At 45.4% G+C, this 19,026-nt stretch overlaps 1 protein-coding gene across 1 annotated transcript in view; it reads right to left on the bottom strand.

Annotated features, from left to right (window-relative positions):
- Positions 1-251: 251 nt before the first annotated feature.
- Positions 252-19,026, bottom strand: part of Grin2b (glutamate ionotropic receptor NMDA type subunit 2B) — a 308,494-nt gene continuing 289,719 nt past the window's right edge. The window contains exons 9-12 of the mRNA XM_035448863.1: positions 8,967-9,127; positions 7,034-7,221; positions 4,486-4,724; positions 252-2,105 (exon numbers count right to left, since the gene is read on the bottom strand). Of these exons, the coding sequence (XP_035304754.1) occupies positions 252-2,105; positions 4,486-4,724; positions 7,034-7,221; positions 8,967-9,127 (2,442 nt within the window). The remainder of the gene's footprint in view (positions 2,106-4,485; positions 4,725-7,033; positions 7,222-8,966; positions 9,128-19,026) is intronic.

Genomic DNA, 19,026 nt, shown 5'->3' with positions numbered 1-19,026 from the left:
CCTCTCAAGGGAACAGGAATGGTGGACAGATGTGGGGAGAAGAGAACTGCGCAAGGGAGGAGAACCGGTGCTGGCCACGAGGGTTGCCTTCAGTAGGAACCAGAACTCCAGGATCCCATAGAGAAATGAAAAGACCAAGAAAAAGCGAATGGGAGCCAAGTTCACCCCCGACTCTTTCCGGGACATGCGCACCACGCGGCCCACAGCCCTATCCCTCCCGTACCCACCTTAACCTCTCTCTCTTCCCTCACTCAGACATCTGACTCAATACTAGAAAGTTTCTCATAAACATGTCCATTGCTGGAGCCGTTGAAAGCCCTGGGGTTTTTGTTGTTAGGCACACAGGGGTTGGACTGGTTCCCTATACAAATGTCCTTCTGGAAACGACCAGGCACAGCCCCATGAAGGGCCGACACCACCGGCTTATTGGTGACAAGGGCCCGGAAGTCCGGCCTTGTTTTCGATGCCCCTGCCACCGTGGGCTGCCTGAAGAAGTAGGATTTGCTGCCATGAAGCAAGCACTGGTCATCCCCAAAAGTGGGGATGAAAGGGTTTTGCGTGACCCGGTCAGGGTAGAGCGACTTGCTGAGCATGTAGCCGCCGCCAGGGTTGTTGTGGTGGTGTCCGGCAGTGGGCACTGAGGACTTGTTGTTGGCAAAGGAACTCTCACCGGCTGGCATCTCAAACATGTGGGCGTAGGGGCTCCCATCGAGGAATCGGCCCTTGTCTTTCAGGCTCACGCTGCGTGGGGCCAAGGCGGCCTCCTCCTTCTGCAGGTCCACGAAGGTGTCGTAGGAGTGCTGCCGGCGTAGCTTGTTCCGATTCTTCTTCTGGGCCTTGGAATTGGTCGGGCTTTGAGGGTACTTGGTGGTGGAGGCATTGGATGTCACAGCCACAGGGGCAGCGGGCTGGTCCAGTTCCTGCAGGGAGTTGTCTTCGCTGATGTCATACAGGTTACCCGCCTTCTTGCAGGCTTCGCACCTGATGCACGCCTGCCGGCCCGAGTTCTGCCCTGCCACCGTAGAGGAGTAATTGTGCAGCTTGGAGGGACAGCTGCGGCAGAAGTTGCCCCCAGACCGGTCCTCCCAATCTACATTGGTCAGATTCTTCTCCCAAGGGGCTGGCACCCCACCTACCACGCCGTGCTTGTCGCCTGAGCCATGTTTGAGGTGAGACCTGTTGGTACAGGGCCCACCTCCACTGACCGAATCTCGCTTGAAGTCATCACTGCGTTCTTTGTAAATGTCGGTCAGGTCCACATGCTCCCAGTGAGGCGAGTTCTCCTTTGTTCGGAACTGGTCCAGGTAGAAGTCTCGGAGCCCTTCTTTGTCCCTGAAGTAGCGTTTGTGGTCGGGGGAGCGGGGTGGTCGGCGACGGTAGGCCAGCTCGATTTCATCAAACTCCCTCCTAGACTTGGCCGAGGCTGGCCGCTTCTTCAGACTGTCCTTATATTGCTGCTTCCTCCTCTTGGCTGCATTGCCCTCGATGTTTCCATAGGTGACAGTGTGCGTGGAGATGTCTGAGACATCCGATCGAATCAAGTCATCATGGCCGCTGTAGCGGTCACTCTTGAAGGAGAACTTGCCGTACAGGTCACTGAGCTGGCTGTGTTTGGAGGAGGGCAGGCCTATGTCCAGGGGTTTCTTGCTAATTGACCTGGGCTGGGTGGTAAAGGGTGGGTTGTCACAGTCGTAGAGCCCATCAATGGAGCTGGTGCTACCAATGCTGTGTGGCCGGTGGTGATGGTGATAGTGGTCTTGGTACACGTTGCTGTCTTTCAGCTGAAGGTTGCCAAATGTCCTCTCTACCTCACTAATGTAGTCACTGAACAGGTTTTCCTCACAGGGTGGGTTGTTGTAAGACTTGCAATCTGAATGTGTGAAGCTGCGGCGGTGCTCCGAGATGTCATAGACTGAGGACTCCCGCCGGATAAAGTCCAGGGCACTCTGAGGGGAGCCATTTACTCCAGACAGGTTGGCCATGTTCTTGGCTGTGCGGAGCAAGCGCAGGATATTGGAGTGTGTGTTGTTCATGGTAGCGGTCGGGGAGTTCATCACGGATTGACGCTCTTCTATAGCCACTCCGTGGATGCAGCTGTAGATACCCTGGAGGGACATAGGATGGCACACATTGAGTGAAGAGAAACAGAAGCACAGCATAGACAACAGTGCCCTACCGCTGATGGTCTAGCGAGGCAAGAAAATGCTAGAAGAATCATGAAGCAGGCAGTGTGCGACACTCACAGAAAATGTGACTTGGAGCTTGGCTGAGGTAGCCTCTTGAATTAGACAAATTTCTATCATGAGGACAGAAACCCGGCCATCACAGAGGGAACTGCTCATACCAAGGGACTTGAACAAATAGGTGACATGGCTTCTGTGCTTCAACTCCAAACATGATCTACCTGGGTTTTCCTTCCTATACCCAGATTTTCACAATTTATAACAGATCCACCCTGTAAAATTATGGCAATAGAGTAAGCAGAATCTTGGAAGCACAGGGCATCTCACCACAGATGCCGTGGCCCTTTGGCTCTGGTTGGCCACCCCTGGCTGATGTTGCTCACAATTGCCTCCTGTTTCCAGCTCTGACCGATTTTGAGCAGCTTTTAGAAGTTTGGTCAGCAAATAACAAGGGAACAATGCTGTTCTGTAGCTAAGCATGAACCAAATTCACACAGAGAATTAGAAAGCCCTGGGGTCAAAGAACGATTTTCTACTGCTGTGGCTGCCACTGTGGGAGGGAAGAAATGGGACAAATACCAGGAGCTGGATATGAATAAATAACTCCCTTGTTGAGGTCTCTCCCTTATTCATGATTTAACTCTTGGTTTCCTTCTTTTATTCAGCATTATCACAATTAGTTAATGTTCTGTCAAATTATCATTGATGAAGAATACCCCGAATACAGCTTCTTGCTCAGGGCATGGAAGGACAGCACCCATGAGAAAAGGTGGGTTGTTTTCCTGGGCCACCAGTCTCCCCATGTCTGGAGTCAGGTCACCCCCCTGCTCACCTCTCATGTGTTGTCATGAAAGGCAAACAGACTTGGGGTTTTGTCCCTGGCAAGGGAATGTACGTGTCGAAGCAACTTTACATCTTTGCAACTGAGAAGGCTAACTTAGAAAGGGATCTTCTCTGAATGGGCAGAGCCAAGGAAATAAAAGGTCAGAAGGGAAATGGCAGCTATGTGGTAAAGAAGTGTCAGACCTTGTGAGACCCAAGATCTTCCTGGTGGGGATTCTACTCCCTTTCTGCTTCTCGCTTATGACTTTCACAGTGGCCAGGAGGACTGAAGACACTCCTCTCTGAAGATGGTGACCATGTCAGAGGGCTACGAATGGGATTTCTCTTTCCTGTTGGTTCTGTGGCCTCTGGGAAGGTCTGCCTAGTGGAACCCCAGGCCTCGGGACTAAGAGTCCCACAAGTTCCCTTCTCCTGTTCTCATGTGACTGAGCAACCTGCATTATCTGACAGCTAGAGAGGAAATGGAGAAATTTTTCCCAGCCACTAAGACACCACAAGAAAATGACCAGAGAATCAAACAGTTTAGCGAGAAATCCATTTTCTTTCACAACTGTGTTTGAGTCAAGGTTGATCATATATGGAATGCTCAATCCTAAAAGGTCATTTGAGGTCACTACTCACATATGAGTCCCACAACTACAGAAACAAAGCCGGGAGAATCCTCGTGTTTAAAATCCTCCCCTATGTGACCTGAGGATCATTACCCAACTATTTCCCTCACTCCTCACTCTGAACTGGAAATGAAGATCTCCAACCCAGCCTGGAGTCTTGTCCCAGTTAAGTAAGTTTTTGGCGTATGTTTCTTATGAGTCAAGACTTGGGTCCTGTTAGGCTCTTTTAAATGGTATTTATATCTGTACCACACACACACACACACACACACACACACACACACACACGCACGCACGCACGCACGCACGCATGCACGCACGCGCACACACACACACTCACACAGTCACATGTCTCTTGTCTCAGCCTCCCAGTGTTGGTATTATAGGCATGTGCCACAACATTCAATCTTTAGGCTCTTTAATTCCCCATACGTCACATGTGGTTCAAATATAAGAACAGTAAAACCACCAGTAATTTACTTTTGTGTGTTAGAATAAGAGCTGTTACTCTCTACTATTTAAGGATCAAGTGGTTACTGCAGCTTATACACAATCAATTAATGGTGATGTAAGAGGCAAATGCGGAAAAGCCAAATTTTCTATTTTGAGAAATCTGCCTCTTTTTTTGAGAATCAAATGTTTGAGTCTCAAATGGAAGGAAACATAGCAACACTCATCTTAGAAGCACTTGGATTTCTCTCATACAGACTCCTGGGGAAGAGCATACAATGTGGCTTCATGCTTTAGCTACGTGAGGCTGTAACTAGCACTCTCTTGGGTCTCTCTTGTTGGTACAGAGGCTAAAACGGTCCTTAACAAGCTTTGGGTATCTAAGTCAAAACGCTTACTCTGCTGATGGAGAAGACCATGCCAGGCTTGCCAGAACAGACACCCATGAAACAGTGCCGGAACTGCCAGTAGAACAGATGTTCACAGATGAAGGTGATGAGGCTGAGAGCCATGGCTGCCCCCAACATATAGAAGACGCCTGCCATGTTGTCGATGTCCAGCTGGCTGCTCATGACCTCATTCTTCTCATTGTGGCAAATGCCAGTGAGCCAGAGGGCTTCCAGTTCTTCCATCTCCCCTAGAAGGAGCACAGAGGAGCCAGGTAAAGGAAGGTGGGAGGGGAGGGGAGAGAAAGAAGGAAGAGAGTTGAAGGGCATAAAAACATGACAGAAAGACACACACAAAACGAGAGAAAATGAAGACTTTTTGTTAATACAATTGCATCTTAACTCATCAATGTGTCCCCAAGTATTCAGTGAAAATGGGATGTATGAACTTCAGGTGGCACAAGGACAGGGACCTTCTCTGTGACTCTCCTTATCCAGTGTAAGTTGGCAGCTCAGTGCTTGGTGTTACATACAACATGCTATGCAAAGAACAAGGGTTAAAATTAGTAACAACAGTTTGTGGCCAAGGTGGTAATTGGGAGAAAGGGGGAGGGAGGAAGGGAGAGAGAGAGAGAGAGAGAGAGAGAGAGAGAGAGAGAGAGAGAGAGAAAACTTGAAAGTGGGGATGGATTTTTAGTGTATCTTGTACATAAAAGCATTCCAAACTGCAGGAATAGCATAGTCCAAGGGGAAGAGGAGGAGGGAAGACAGAGGCTCATTTAGGGAGTGCCAAGAAAAACAGTTCAAACAGAATGACCCTCAGCAAGAAAGCTTATAAAAGGATTAATACAAAAATTCTGAGGTTAGACACTCTGTCCTTTATTTTACAGACAGTGGGGATAACATAATCAAACAGGTAAAAACTGGGAATTATACAGAGCAGATTAGATTGGGAAAGGAGAGGTTGAAGGAAATTGGAGAGAGGTTGAATCCCTGTGGCCTCTCAGAATTTCAGAAGAAAAATATGAAAAGCAGAAGAGGGGGAAGCTGGAATGAAACAAGACCACCCAGTGGAAGCTGCCTCCCCTTAACCCTGCAGAAGGGGGCACTGAGTACTCCAGTTCTGTCAGATGTCAATGACACTTATCTGCTATCACTGAGTATTAGTCAGTGGGAACATAGAACATTTAGACAAAAAACAAAATGAAATAAAATATGAACCCTAGAATGTCACCAATTCCATACAAACGAAATTCTAGAAATCTCATGAAGGATGGTGCCCTGTCTGTCGACTCTGGTTTGGACAATGTTTGAACTTTGCTTGGCCCAATCGAAGCCAAAGTGCTCTCTGCAGATGCTCTGGATCATAGACTAAGGAGCCATTTGGCTGGGACTTCTAGTTATACCAATATGGTTTGTCAACGCTCCAGCTACACTTACTCCTTTCTTCTTTGTCCTAACTAGCGCAGCAGCCAGATTCAGCTGGAAACTGGAAACCAACCTTGGGGTTTGCTTCTAATGTCTTCCCCAACTGAAAAGGTCCTACAGCCATTGTTGACAAACCCGCATGACTGATGGGCTGGGGAACTATGCAGAGTGAGGCTCGTCTGTGTCTAGATTGGTTTGGGTGAGGGCTGATTGGAAGAGTCGATGCTTTGGAGAGTGAAGCGAAGAGAAAATCACAAGACAGTAGCTAAGTAAGTTAAACTTTTCTGGGTTCCGTCCACCACTGGAAAGATACAGAAAGTGCCTCGTGGAATCTACACCTCCCTCCACCACTTCAGCCATAAAATGATCAAGGCAGAACAGAGTGAAGGCTGAGGAAACAGCCACATACTCATTTCTCTGAGAGCAGAAAGAGCACTGCCCTACTGTTCTGGACCACGTGTGGCGTGGTATTTGTGGCATCTACCTGTGACCTGCTCCATCCCTGAAGGGTTCCTTATTCCACACGACCTTCTAATAGTTGTCACCAACTACTCAACTTCCTTCCTTCATCTGTTAGCCAGTGCAGCTTAAATGTGTCTCCTTGCAGTTTATCTATTGCACTCCGAACCCCAGGTAGCCTAGGATGTGGCTTTATTTGGAAATAGTATCACTGCAAATGTAACTGATCATGATGAGGCCCTGGTCTCATATGACTGGACTTAAAAAAAGTGTGAATTCAGAGACAGAGAGACATGAACACTGAACAAAAACATGCACCCAGGCAGAATGAAAGTAGTGGTCTGAATGGTGCTTTCACAGGTCAAGGAATACCAAATAGAACCAACAAGCCATCAAAAGTCACGTGATAAGCATAACGAGGATTGTTCTTCACCACTCCCAAGTGAAATGAGCTATATTGATACCTGCAGTGCCCAGAACTTCTACACAATGAATCCTACTGTTTATGTCACTCCACTCATGCCATCTATTATGGCAGCCCTTGGAAACTAAAAACGTGCTCTTTAATGTTATCATACCCTGTGACAAGCTGTTTTGGATACACAAAGAAGGTTGCTATTTCAGAATGGCCATCAGTTGAGGCCAAGTGGACATTCCCCTTTCTTTAACTTACCATCTCCAAATAGCTGCAGAATAGCAAGGTCCACCTGGCGCTTCCATCCAGAATCCTTCTGGATAGCAATGCCATAGCCAGTAGAAGCAAAGACCTTGCCACTGCCGATGGTCACCAGCTTGCAGCCTTCATCTCTCCCAGCCATGTAGTTGAGCACTGCTGCGTCATAGATGAAAGCATCTAGCTTCCTGAACAAGAAAGAAACAAACAAACCAATCCCAAGGAGGAAATTGCACAGCACAACTACCTATTGAGCCACTAGTATCAAGTGGTGGGATTCCAGAAGCTATGTGGAGGACTGGCTCACGGTAAGGCTCAAGTTGGACTATTGTCAGAATATAAAGCCTGTATCCTGGGCTGTTGTCCTCGATGGGACTTCAGGTTGAAAAGAGTTGTTTATTTTTCCCCTCCCACTAGGAATGATAAGAATGTGAGTTGGGCCTGAGGCCAAATCATAAGCTGTGTCTGAGAAGGAGCAGGAGTAAAAGGGAATCAATAAAAATAATAACAGAAATAATGAAAAGTAAGCACCACAATGATAACAAATAGCACGGGTAAGATTTATATAACATTTTTCATTTCTCAGTTCATTACAGTCCAGAGTGGGGGGAAGTGTAGGTGTACATGTTTCCGGAGATGTATGGCTATTTTGGTGGTCAGAGATTTCACTATTCTCTTGTTTTATAAGACTTGGCTTTGAGAGGCCAGCGTGGTGACAGCTAGCTTGTGAAAAAGCACATGTGAGACACTTCAAGATCGTTCAAATTCCTAAAGCTGCATGCACATCCTGAGACTCCGAGCTTTGCAAGGGAGGGCTGCATAGAGCAAAGGTCTTGGCTAAGAGCAGGAAGGCATGCAACACTCTTTCAAACAACATTTCCACACATTAAAGACAGAGGAAGCAGCTCGGATGGAGCCATGCAAGTGATAGGACTGAACAAAGGGAGGACATGCACCGCCCCATCTCCCCAGAACATTTATAAGTTAGCGATCTTTGTCCCTCTTGAAGAAAAAAGGCCAGCCCTTTCTGACATGACAAGCCATGGGAAATTTTATAAAATCCATTTTACAAAATGTAGGTTGGTGGCATGCCCAAATACCCAACATCTGGTGTAACTGGGAACTATGGGTATCCCATGGTTTGGGTTACCCAGAGTATTTCTACCCTATCTTCAGACCCCATGTTATGGAATCTGTTGTGACTTTATTTCTAGCAATAAGATTGAATCTCACGGTACTTCAAATGTGCGCACATCTAGGTGGTGCTTGGAGAGCTTGAGGTGCAAGGGTGACCAGACAAGATCCACAGGCTGGTAGTCATCATAGAACAAAGGGAAACAGCTGTGGGACCCATTATCCCCCAAACCTCAACATTTCCAATGCCCAGCGTCGATCATTATTCACAGCTCTGGCTTTCAAATGGAAGGACACGTGTGCCCGGTAAGCTACATGACGGTACACCCATAGTTTTGCGAACAAATACATCCATGGTACGGAAGGGCTATGAGGAATGATAGATAGTCACACTGGAATTGCACTGAATCAACAACGCATTCTTACTAGCCGTCATCTAGAAACCTTCACACACTTCCTCTTTTGTGTCTCCCTTGGCCATAGAACACAGAAAGGTCTTTTACACCTCTCAGACTGAAGCTCACGTGTAACGATGTGAGCTCTCTCCTTGATTCCATCTTGCACTTTCTATCAGTTGCATTTCCACTCCACGAGGCCACATTCATGCAAGCAGAAAACGGTTTGCAGGATAGCACATAGAAGCAAGTTAACAGCGTAAGAAATTTTTGTACAATGGTTGGAATGAGGCTGTCACATTTAACTTGGAAACAGCCTTTGATTTCATGATTATGGTACTGGTTCAACCTGTGTCTAATGGAGGTGAGAAGCATATCACGCTGAGCTTGGAGGCCATTCTTACCCCGTTTTCAGGGACAGCAAAGCATCATCCACACCCCTTTGGTTGAACTTCCCCATGTAGGCGTGCATTTCTGCATAGTTATTGCGGATATTCCTCTCTGTGCTGCCGTTGGGCACAGTCCCAAAACGGAAAGGGGGTGAAAAGTCATTAGGCCTCTGGAACTGGAGAGAGAAAGAAAGAGAGAGAGAGAGAGAGAGAGAGGGAGACAGAGACAGAGACAGAGACAGAGACAGAGAAAGGAAGAAATGCTTTAGAAAAATGTGAAGAGACATTAAGTCAGCATTAGTGAGTTTATAATGGAAAGGAACCAACTCTAATTCTCCAAACACATTAGCCCTCCTCACGCAGGAGCAGTAATTGCCTTCTGGAAGTGGACTTCAATTCAACTCAATTTAATACATATTGTTAAGAGATTTCTATTTGCCCAACCCCGAGTTTAATCTATAACCCTGTGTGTTCCTTCTTTGCACACAGCACAATACCAGTGATGATGGGCCTGGAAGTGGTGTGATACAGATTGACTCTGGTAGATTAGTTGGCTTTATTTCCAAAAATTGTCTAAAATCTCCACCTAGGCCTCTTAATACACTGCCATTGTACAATTAAGGCCACATGAAGATAATGTTTGAATATCAAATACATTTTGCTAAGAAATTTTCTCTTGACCTTCAAAGCACTCAAAATTCCATTGATCCTATACCAGTTATTGGATAACTTGCAAATCCCATGTCATTTTAACCACGTTCCCCTCTTGCTTAAATTCTGAGCATTTATCAGAATTGAATTGAAATTTCTTGGATTCTGTCCCTATGACATCAGTTTTATTCCTAGCTATTACCCTGCAATGAGTTGGGTCTTAATGTCACTTCCAGAGCACACAGTTTGCCATTTGCCTTTTCACAGCCTCATCAAATCCATCTCTTTAACACGAGCTCACCTTTCTCTTCATGTCTTTCATTTCAAAATATAGCTCAAAGCAACTGCTTTGGGAAACCTCCTGTGAACTCTTCCTTCTATCAAATTGACCCCAAAGTGATCCACCAGTATGTGCTATTCTGGCTTAGAGCACTGTGCTTCATACTGTGAAGTCAGAAACTCCTGGAATGCACTGGCTAAGTCCTGAGAACTAGTCTTTGATGTGCTGACTAATAGGTTAACCTCGAGGTTGAAACAGACACGAAGACCAGATTTGTCAATTGTTACTTCATGACTCTGGTCATTAACAGAAAATGTGCATCATTTCTTCCTCTATAATAAGGAGTTAGTGATACCCAGCTTTCAAGACTGTGACAGACTTAACAAAATGCAAGAGAAGGACTTGGTATAGCACCTGACACGCAGTAGGGTTGCTTGACACAGACCAGGTAACCTGGTTAGAGGAACTTCAGTTGAGAAAATGCCTACAGCAGATTGTCCTGTAGACAAATCTGTAAGGTCTTTTCTTGATTAATGATTGATGTGGGAAGACCTAGACCATCGTGGGTGGTACCACCCTTGCAAAGGTGGTCCTGGGTTTTTATAAAGAAAAACAAAAGCAAACCTGAAAAAACCATGGGAAACAAGCCAGTAAGCAAAACTCCACAGTTTCTGCTTTAGGTTCTGCACCTGGTTTCCTGCCCTTTTTGAGTTCCTGCCTTGGCTTTCCTCATTGATGGACATTGGGACATATAAGCCAAACAGCCCCTTCTTCCCCATTGTCCTTGGTCAGAGTCTTTATTATAACAATAGAAAGCAAACTAAGAGAGTAGGTGCTCGGTAATGGCCCCATATTGTTTTAAACTCGTGTACATTTAAATTTTGTTGGCTGATAAGCAGCAGGCTGTCTGATCTTCTTGTCCTGTCAATAGAGTTAACGTGACACAGAATAAGTGCAGAAAGCTGTACCTCGGCATGCAGAGGACAGAGAAGATGTTTTAAGTGCTCTTGGTTTCAATGCTGTACCTGTTACCTTGGAGCTGGATTTGAAAACCTAGCCCATGCCTGGGGGACCACAGAACTTTTAAAACAGCCCAGAGTTGATGGCCATTCTTAGCCTTCTCAGAATGTGAGGACTTCCTGGGCTGCAGATTCTCATAGCACAAGGCGCCATCACAGCCCTGTAGCTACTCAGTGTTGGCTACAGTTCAGAGTAGGGCCAGAGATTCAGCTGTGGTGGTGGACTGTTTAGGGGCCTCAAAAGACCAGACTTCCCAACTGGAAAACTTCCTTTTGTGATCAGCATGATTTATACCATTAATTGCCTTTGTTTACTAATTTTGAACAGGTTACAATTTTTTAAGTGAACAAAGATAGCAGAAGAGTCAGAGAATTTTAGAGTTGTCTACTCAAAGCTAAATAGCTTAAACTTTTCACTGGACAAATGATGAAGCAGTGCTCGGGGAGGGTAATTTTCTCAATAGCACCCGGTGGCAGTGGTGGCCAATACCATCAGGGTTTCCCTGGCCTAATTAAGAATGACTCCTCACCGTGCCCGGCAGATAGTGAGCTTACAGTAAACACAGTTATGCTTTAATAAAAGAGACAGATACCAGAATACTTCACACATTACTGTCAAATATAACTCCTTATAAATCTGAAGAAAGCCATCCCCCAAATGGAAAGCAGAATAGATAGCATGAGAGACCTTAGCCAGTGTAGTCAGATAAACTCCCTCTCATCTGTGAATCTGCATTTGGCTAGGGCAATGAGAACAGACACAAACATTGACTAAGATGCTGTTCCATAATAGTTTCTGAAGTATTATTGGATATTGGAATTACATCCAATTTGGATCTAATATAAATTATTATCATCTAGGTATTTTATTTAAAAAAATTGATGTATGCAAGGTACACACAACAACTTTTGATTAATTAAATGAAATCCCTGCCCAATGTTCCTACTTCTGGATGGAGCCACAAGCTAAGATATTTCTAATTTTGTACCATGGTCTTTTGATTTTGAATGATCTTTAAGTTCTGTATGTTATTTTACAATCACATTCATAGCTAAATAAGGCATAAAAAATATAGACCTAGAATAGCAAACCACATTTTCAAGGAGAAGGGCAGCTCTGAAGGATGTAAAGAGATATTGAAGAACTGCAGTGCTGTTACAGCATTGGTGCAAAGATGATGAAGGGAAGGTTGACAGAACAGAGCGGCTAACCACAGACACGGGCACACACGGTGTGAGGACAGTTCACCCACAGACACAGGCACACACGGTGTGAGGGCAGCTCACCCACAGACACAGGCACACACGGTGTGAGGGCAGTTCACCCACAGACACAGGCACACACGGTGTGAGGGCAGTTCACCCACAGACACGGGCACACACGGTGGGAGCGCAGTTCAACAGAGATAAGTTAGCGTTCGACAAATGGCGAGAAGATAATTAGATGTCCCTGTACAAAGCAAACATTATTCGTCACCTTACAAGATCAATAGCAATTACCTCAAAGTTGTAAAATTTTCTGGAGAAAATATATGAGAACGCTTTTTGAACCTAGAATTAGATGAAGCCCTATACATCATGTGTCCAACCCACCAACAGAGAGAATAAAGATACATTAAAATTCATCAAGATCCAGAACTTCTCTTTAAAAGATTCAGTTATGATCATGAAAAGGTAAGCCACCGACTGGGATGAAGTATCTGAAAATGAATTAAATCTATTGAAAACACAGATTGGATAATAACAGAACAAGACTTATAGCACTTAAGGCACCTCCCATGAGCACATAACCAGAGAAACACCATAGACTACAGTGGGGGATTTGGGAGGCGATATGCTCTGGACAGAATTTAGCTTGGAGGCTATTTGGATTTCAAACCAGCCTGGGCACATGCCTACCATAGGAACACGAGCACGGGCAAGTTCCTTAGTCTTGTAACATTCCATTTTTTTCTGGAAATGTTATTTTAATAACTAAGACAATATACATAGGAAAACACTTAATACTGTATGAAACTCAAAACTATTAGCTGATTCTGTGGCAATGAAGTTCCAATAGCTAAAATTGCCCGGTGTGAGGCAGTGTTCCCTCAGACTGAAGTCTTATTCTCTAATCTGCCCCTTAAACTAGGCCAGACTGGGGGCCAACAGGGAGGACACCGGCTCAGAATTAGCCAGAGCAGATGTACACGCCACTTGCCTTCTCCTTTGAAAACTCTTGTTCAGCTTGACAGTGGGTTTACATAAAACAGGTCTTTAAAAACTGTCATTGGACCTTGAACTTAACTAAAATTCACATTCACAAGGAACAGTATGCTTAAGGAGACCGGTGGGGAAGAAGAAAAGGAAAGCCCCCAAATGCCATTGCAATAAAACTCACCCCAAGACACATGGCCCTATTGTCTAACCTCCCTGACAGTTGATGGTCTCTGGGGTATGGATGAGGAATAAAAATGTATACTATGAAGAATCTAAATTAGAAAGGGAGAACCTCAACAAAAATTTTAAAAATATTATTCCAATAACAATTAGATTTCAAAACTGTCTGATTTTCAAGTAGTCACTAAAAAAATTAAAAAAAAAAACAGCATTCCTTCCTAACCACCTCTTAGTACTGTAATACTTCCTTCAATTCAGTCTTCTAGGGTCCAACCAGATTGGGATTGCTAAAACACAGATCCCGCTAGTGAGATGAAAATAAAGGAGGGTAGGGTCCTCAGGGATCAGACCCACTTCACAGATGAAGACTCCAAAGTCCCAGAGAGTCAAGAATATTGCTCAGGGTGTGTGAAGGAGAAGGATAAACTGAGATTTCCCATTGCCAGCCAGGATGAAGCTGAGAGTCACTTTGCCCTGGCTTCTTGGGAAGTGAGCTCATATGCTGTTAAGTGAGGGTCACCTGGGAGGCCATCTTTCCCTTCCTGGTGTCACAGTTGCTTGCTCCCACCCTCTCCACTGGGTCCAATGCTTGCTCCTGGCAGTCTGCTGTAGGCTCACACTACAAGAGTTAACACCAAGGTAGAATGAAGAGAACTGTAATCTCACTCACTCTTCCTGGAGAGCAGTGAGTCAGAATTCAGCACTCAGAGCCTTTTCACATCAGCATCTCAGCCTCCATCTCAATGACCTTAAAGTGGATTTGTCTTGGCAGTCAGTCATGCAGGGAGAAAGATGCCCGAGGATCAGGAGCAAAGGCCCTCACTCTCACCCCAAATGGTCAGTCTGTGGATCCCTAGGGCTGTTTGGCTGCCAGCACCCCACAAAAGAGTCTCTCACAGAGCTTGTGACAACGAAAAAGAAAGAGGAACAAGGGGAAGGGGTATAGTCTAGTCCAGTTTGTTTTCTTACAGTCAAATAAATATCTAAGTTGATTTTCCTAAGTGCAGGGCTCTGTTAATCCATTAATAATAGCCACACACATTTAACACCTATGTATGTGCTGGGAATTACCAGATCATCTTCTTTATATATGATAATTAGAGTACATCAGTTCATTTGGCAAATATTTACCAAGCATCTATTAGTGGAGAGGACTGTATTAAGATATCAAGAATGGACGAAAAACATCAGGCCCTATTTCCAAGAGCTAACCTCCCAGGGGAGTCAGAAATGTAAGTGTTCATCCAAGTGTTTATTTATTCTGCCATCCAGTTCTTCTTGCACACATTCTTTCATTTATATCTGTATTCAGGAAGTACTTATTTTGTGTAGATAAGGTTCTAGGTGCAGAGACTGTGGCACTGCCAAATAAGATGAAGAAGCTCACATCAAAGAAGGGTTGTAGGTAATATGTATACAAACATACATAGGTACATATGTGTGTGTTTGTATAAACACTCACATACATATGCATACATGTGTTTTAAACATGTGGTAGGCTAAAGTTAGCCACACATATTTTGCCAGTCACATCATAGCCCTATGATCCCTCTCCTTGATTCTAGGCTGTGGTAGTTTGGAGGAAAGCAGCCCCCAAAGGGAGTGGCACTGCTAGGAGGTGTGACCTTGCTGGAGTAGGTGTGGTCTTGTTACCACTGTGTGGGGTGGGCTTTGAGGTTTCCTGTGCTCAAGCTACTTCCAGTGAGACAGTCCACTTCCTGTTGCTTGCAAGATGTAGGACTCTCAGTTCCTTCTCCAGCACCATGTCTGCCTGCACTCCTCATGTCCCACCATGATAATGGACTAAACCTCTGAGCCTGTAAGTCAACCTCAATTAAATGTTTTTCTTAAGAGCTGCTGTGGTGTCTCTTCACAGCAACAGAACCCCAACCATGACATACAATAACCAGGTGACTTGATGTAGAAAAATCCAGAAGTACCATCCAGAGACTTCTGAGCTTAGGGATTATGTATGCTCCTTTGCAGCTTCTCTGCTGGCCTCTTTGACCTTGCTCCAAGGGAACTTTTTAGTGTGTAAAGGGCTCAACATATCTAGTCTTGGGCCCAGGCCCAGCCCCAGTCCTGATGCTCCAAACTGGAGACAGTATCTGTGGGTTCTGTGGGTGTTCCTGACTCCTCCCTACTGGCTTGTCTGCTCTACCCACTCCGACTGGCATATCAGAGATGCCAACAAAGCCATTTTGGACTCTCAGGTCCAGCCAGGTCCAGCTTAGCTGAGCCTTGTGGGAGTAGCTAGCAGACAGCAGCTCAGAGGGTGACACAGAAGAGCTTTACATACGTGGACAGAAGAAGCAAAGCAGAGAGTCTAGACAGAATGAGCTGCTCAGAGACACAATACATATGTAACAGCCACAGCCATTTGGTACCCACAGAGCAAGGAATCCCAGCACTGTTACTGACCATGAGTATCCTCTCCTTTGCTAGAGAGCATGCCTGGCTCCCAAAGGAAGCTGCCATATATGCAGTAGAGTTTAGATGTCTCACTCTAAGACAGTGAGTGGTTTTCAAACAGTGGCTTGCGACCCCTTGGGGGTTGAACTATACCCTTTCACAGAGTCACTTAGGGTCATCAGAAAACACAGATACTTACATCATGATTCATAACAGTAGCAAAATTACAGTTATGAAGTAGCAATGAAAATAACTTTATGTTTGGGGGTCACCACAACATAAAGAAGTGTATTAGAGTGTCCCAGCATCGGGAAGGTTGAGAACCACTGCATTAAGGTATGATAAATGGGGGAGCCTCTACTTGAGTACATGTCCCAGCTCTAATACGTGTTAACTGTGAGACCTTGCACAACTCACTTAACTTCTCTGTGCCCAGTTCCCAAACTTGTAGGGCATACCTATGCACCAAGTGTGAGGATTCAACTAGTTCTCCTGAGCAAACAGCATAGTAGTACAGCGCCTGGCACACGATAAGCACACAGAATTAGCTCTTATTGTTAATATGGCTACTGCTGTCATTATCATTATGCCCATTGTCATCGGAGGCAATCGAAGGAGTCTGTCAGAATGACAAAACCAGGGCTTTGTAGTAAAAAGAGTCCTTTGGTGCCAGCACATTACACCAGGCTGGAAGGAACAAATAGAGGAGGCAGGAGCTGGAGAGGACCTGAGCCCTGATGGGAGGCTTGGGGGGGGAGGGTGAGAATAGTGTGAGGCTTTAGGTACACTTTGTAGTAGCTTGAATGAGAATGTCTCTTATAGGTTCCTGCATTTAATACTTAGTCCTCATTTGATTGGGGGAGGTTTAGGAGCTGTGGTCTGCCTGAAGCATGTCATTGGGGTAGGTTTCACAGGTAAAATCCATCCACCACTCCAGTTGTCCCTCTCTCTGCCTTATGTTTGTGGTTTGAGTGAGAGCTCTCAGCATCCTGCTCCAACTCCCATGCCTGCCTGCTTCCTCTGCCTTGCTATGATGAACTCTAACACTATGGAACCATAAGCCAAAACAAACTCTTTCTTCTGTAAGTTGCCTTGGCCATGGTGTTTTACCACAGCAACAGAGAGGTAACTATGTTATGCTATCTTCCATGGCCACAAAGGATCCTGCATGCACCACACTCAACATGGGAGACCCCAGAGGTACTGTGACCATAAAAATTCCAAAGGAGAGCTGCTGCTACCAGCTGGAAGGCACCCTGAAGGGGGCATACTGAAGCAGCAAAAAGGCAAGTGGACTTTGGAATGGTGGGGGGCGGGGTGCTGTTTCCACACTCCCCTCTCACCTGGTTAGTTTCCTGACGTGAGAATAAAAACCCATTTGTCAAGTGTTAGGGGCCACTGTAAAGATGAAACTATACCCCAAATCTCTGCATGCAGATGGCCTCTGTCGTCCAGGTTGTGTTCTGACCTCTAGACCTCCAGCTCAGTGGCTTGTCATCTGTCCTCAGGAGGTTAACAGGAGATTAGTTCTGGTGAGTGACGTCATACAGGAAGAGAGGCTCTACTGAGATGAAGGCGTGGAGAAAGTGTCTTTCAGTGTAAAGTCCAGCCTGGAAAATGGCTCTTCTCCCTTCATCTGCGCCATCAGCATGTGCAGATTAGCACAAACCAGAGCTGTGACCTTGGAGAGCTGCAGACTGGACACTCTGCACAAGGCTACCCTGCTTGCAATGAGGGACCCGGGGGCTTTTGTCTTTGGAGTGTGACAATCCCACACTATAAATAATTCATCCCACTACTTTTGATTCTACATTTGAATAACAATGAGAATCATCAATGCCCAAATTCCACTCAGCCCTTCTAGGTCCTCAGGAGAAAAAATGGGTGGGTTCCGTCTGCAGTCTGCATACTGATGAAAATTCTACAGAGACCCTCTTTACCTACCCTGAACTCTCCTCTTACCACTCCTATTATTGTTGTTACCTTCTGCCTCAGAGCATTTTCAAACTATTGACTTTGGGTGTCATTATTGTCTTAGGGTTTCTATCACTGCAATGAAACACCATGACCAAAAAAACACGTTGAAGAGAAAAGGGTTTATTCAGCTTATATTTTCACATCACTGTTCATCAATGAAGGAAGTCAGAATAGGAACTCCAACAAGACAGGAACCAGGAGGCAGGAGCTGATGCGGAAGCCATGGAGGGGCACTCCTGACTGGCTTGTTTCCCCTGGCTTGCTCAGCCTGCTTTCTTAGAGAACTTAGGACCACCAGCCCAGGGATGGCACTGCCCACAATGGGCTGAGCCCTCTCCAGTGATTACTAATCGAGAAACTGCCTTACAGCTGGATCTCATGGAGGCATCTCCTCAACTGAGGCTTTTTCCTCTCTGATGACTCTAGCTTGTGTCAAGTTGACACAAAACCAGGTAATACAATTGATGAAGGTGTCTACCAATTTTAGCCTTACTTAAGATTTTGTCACCAGTACTATCAAGATACAATTCCATCACCAGAAAAATTCCCTCATGATATTCTTCTGTAGACCTCCCCCAGTCCCTGATACATAATGGCCTGTTCTCTCTTCCCATAGTTTGACTTTTACAGTGAGACAACAACTATTATTCCTTATTCTATTATTCATTATTCACCAGAAGTATTAAAGCAAACGACCACACTGCTTACTCCTGTGTCTTCTCATTTATCATCAACATCTACATAGAAAAACCCTGTTTCAAAAACCAGGTGGGGGAGCCCACAAAACCAAAAATATTAAAAGAAAGAGGGTCTAGGTGACAAGATAGTAAACTTGAGAAAGATGGGACAACTCAATGGTCTGCTAACAGAGAAGGACAATTTAATTCTAAAATGCTAAGCGTGTGTATTGCTTCAGGGCTCAAAGATCTGTGCTCAAATTCCAATTCTTCTATCATGAAATGGGGTCTCAGAGCAGTCCCTCAGGACCCCACCCATGGGTCAACCTGGCTGTGGAGACACTGCTGGATTACAGAGTTCTCACCATTCTGAAAGTGACGATATGAACTGGAGGTGACAGGGACAAAAGATTATTTGGTGCTGTAGAGAGGGACCAGCAGGTAAAGTGCCTGATATACAAGCATGAGGACCCAAGTTCTAATCCCCAGGTCCCATGTAAAAATCTGGGGTAGTGGTGGTGGACTCCTGAGCTTCTATAGCAGGGGCAGGGGTGAGGAGAGATAGGCCTCATTGCTGAGCCAGACTAGTTGAGTCCTTGAGCTTCACGGTAATGAGAGACTCTGCCTCAAAAATCTGAAGGTGGAGAGCAATGGCAGAAAGACAGCCCACATCACCCCCA

The sequence above is a fragment of the Cricetulus griseus genome, chromosome 8, assembly GCF_003668045.3.
Source record: "Cricetulus griseus strain 17A/GY chromosome 8, alternate assembly CriGri-PICRH-1.0, whole genome shotgun sequence".
Taxonomy (NCBI): domain Eukaryota; kingdom Metazoa; phylum Chordata; class Mammalia; order Rodentia; family Cricetidae; genus Cricetulus; species Cricetulus griseus.
The sequence above is the reverse complement of the archived record's forward strand: the minus strand, read 5'-3'. Positions and strand labels throughout refer to the sequence as shown.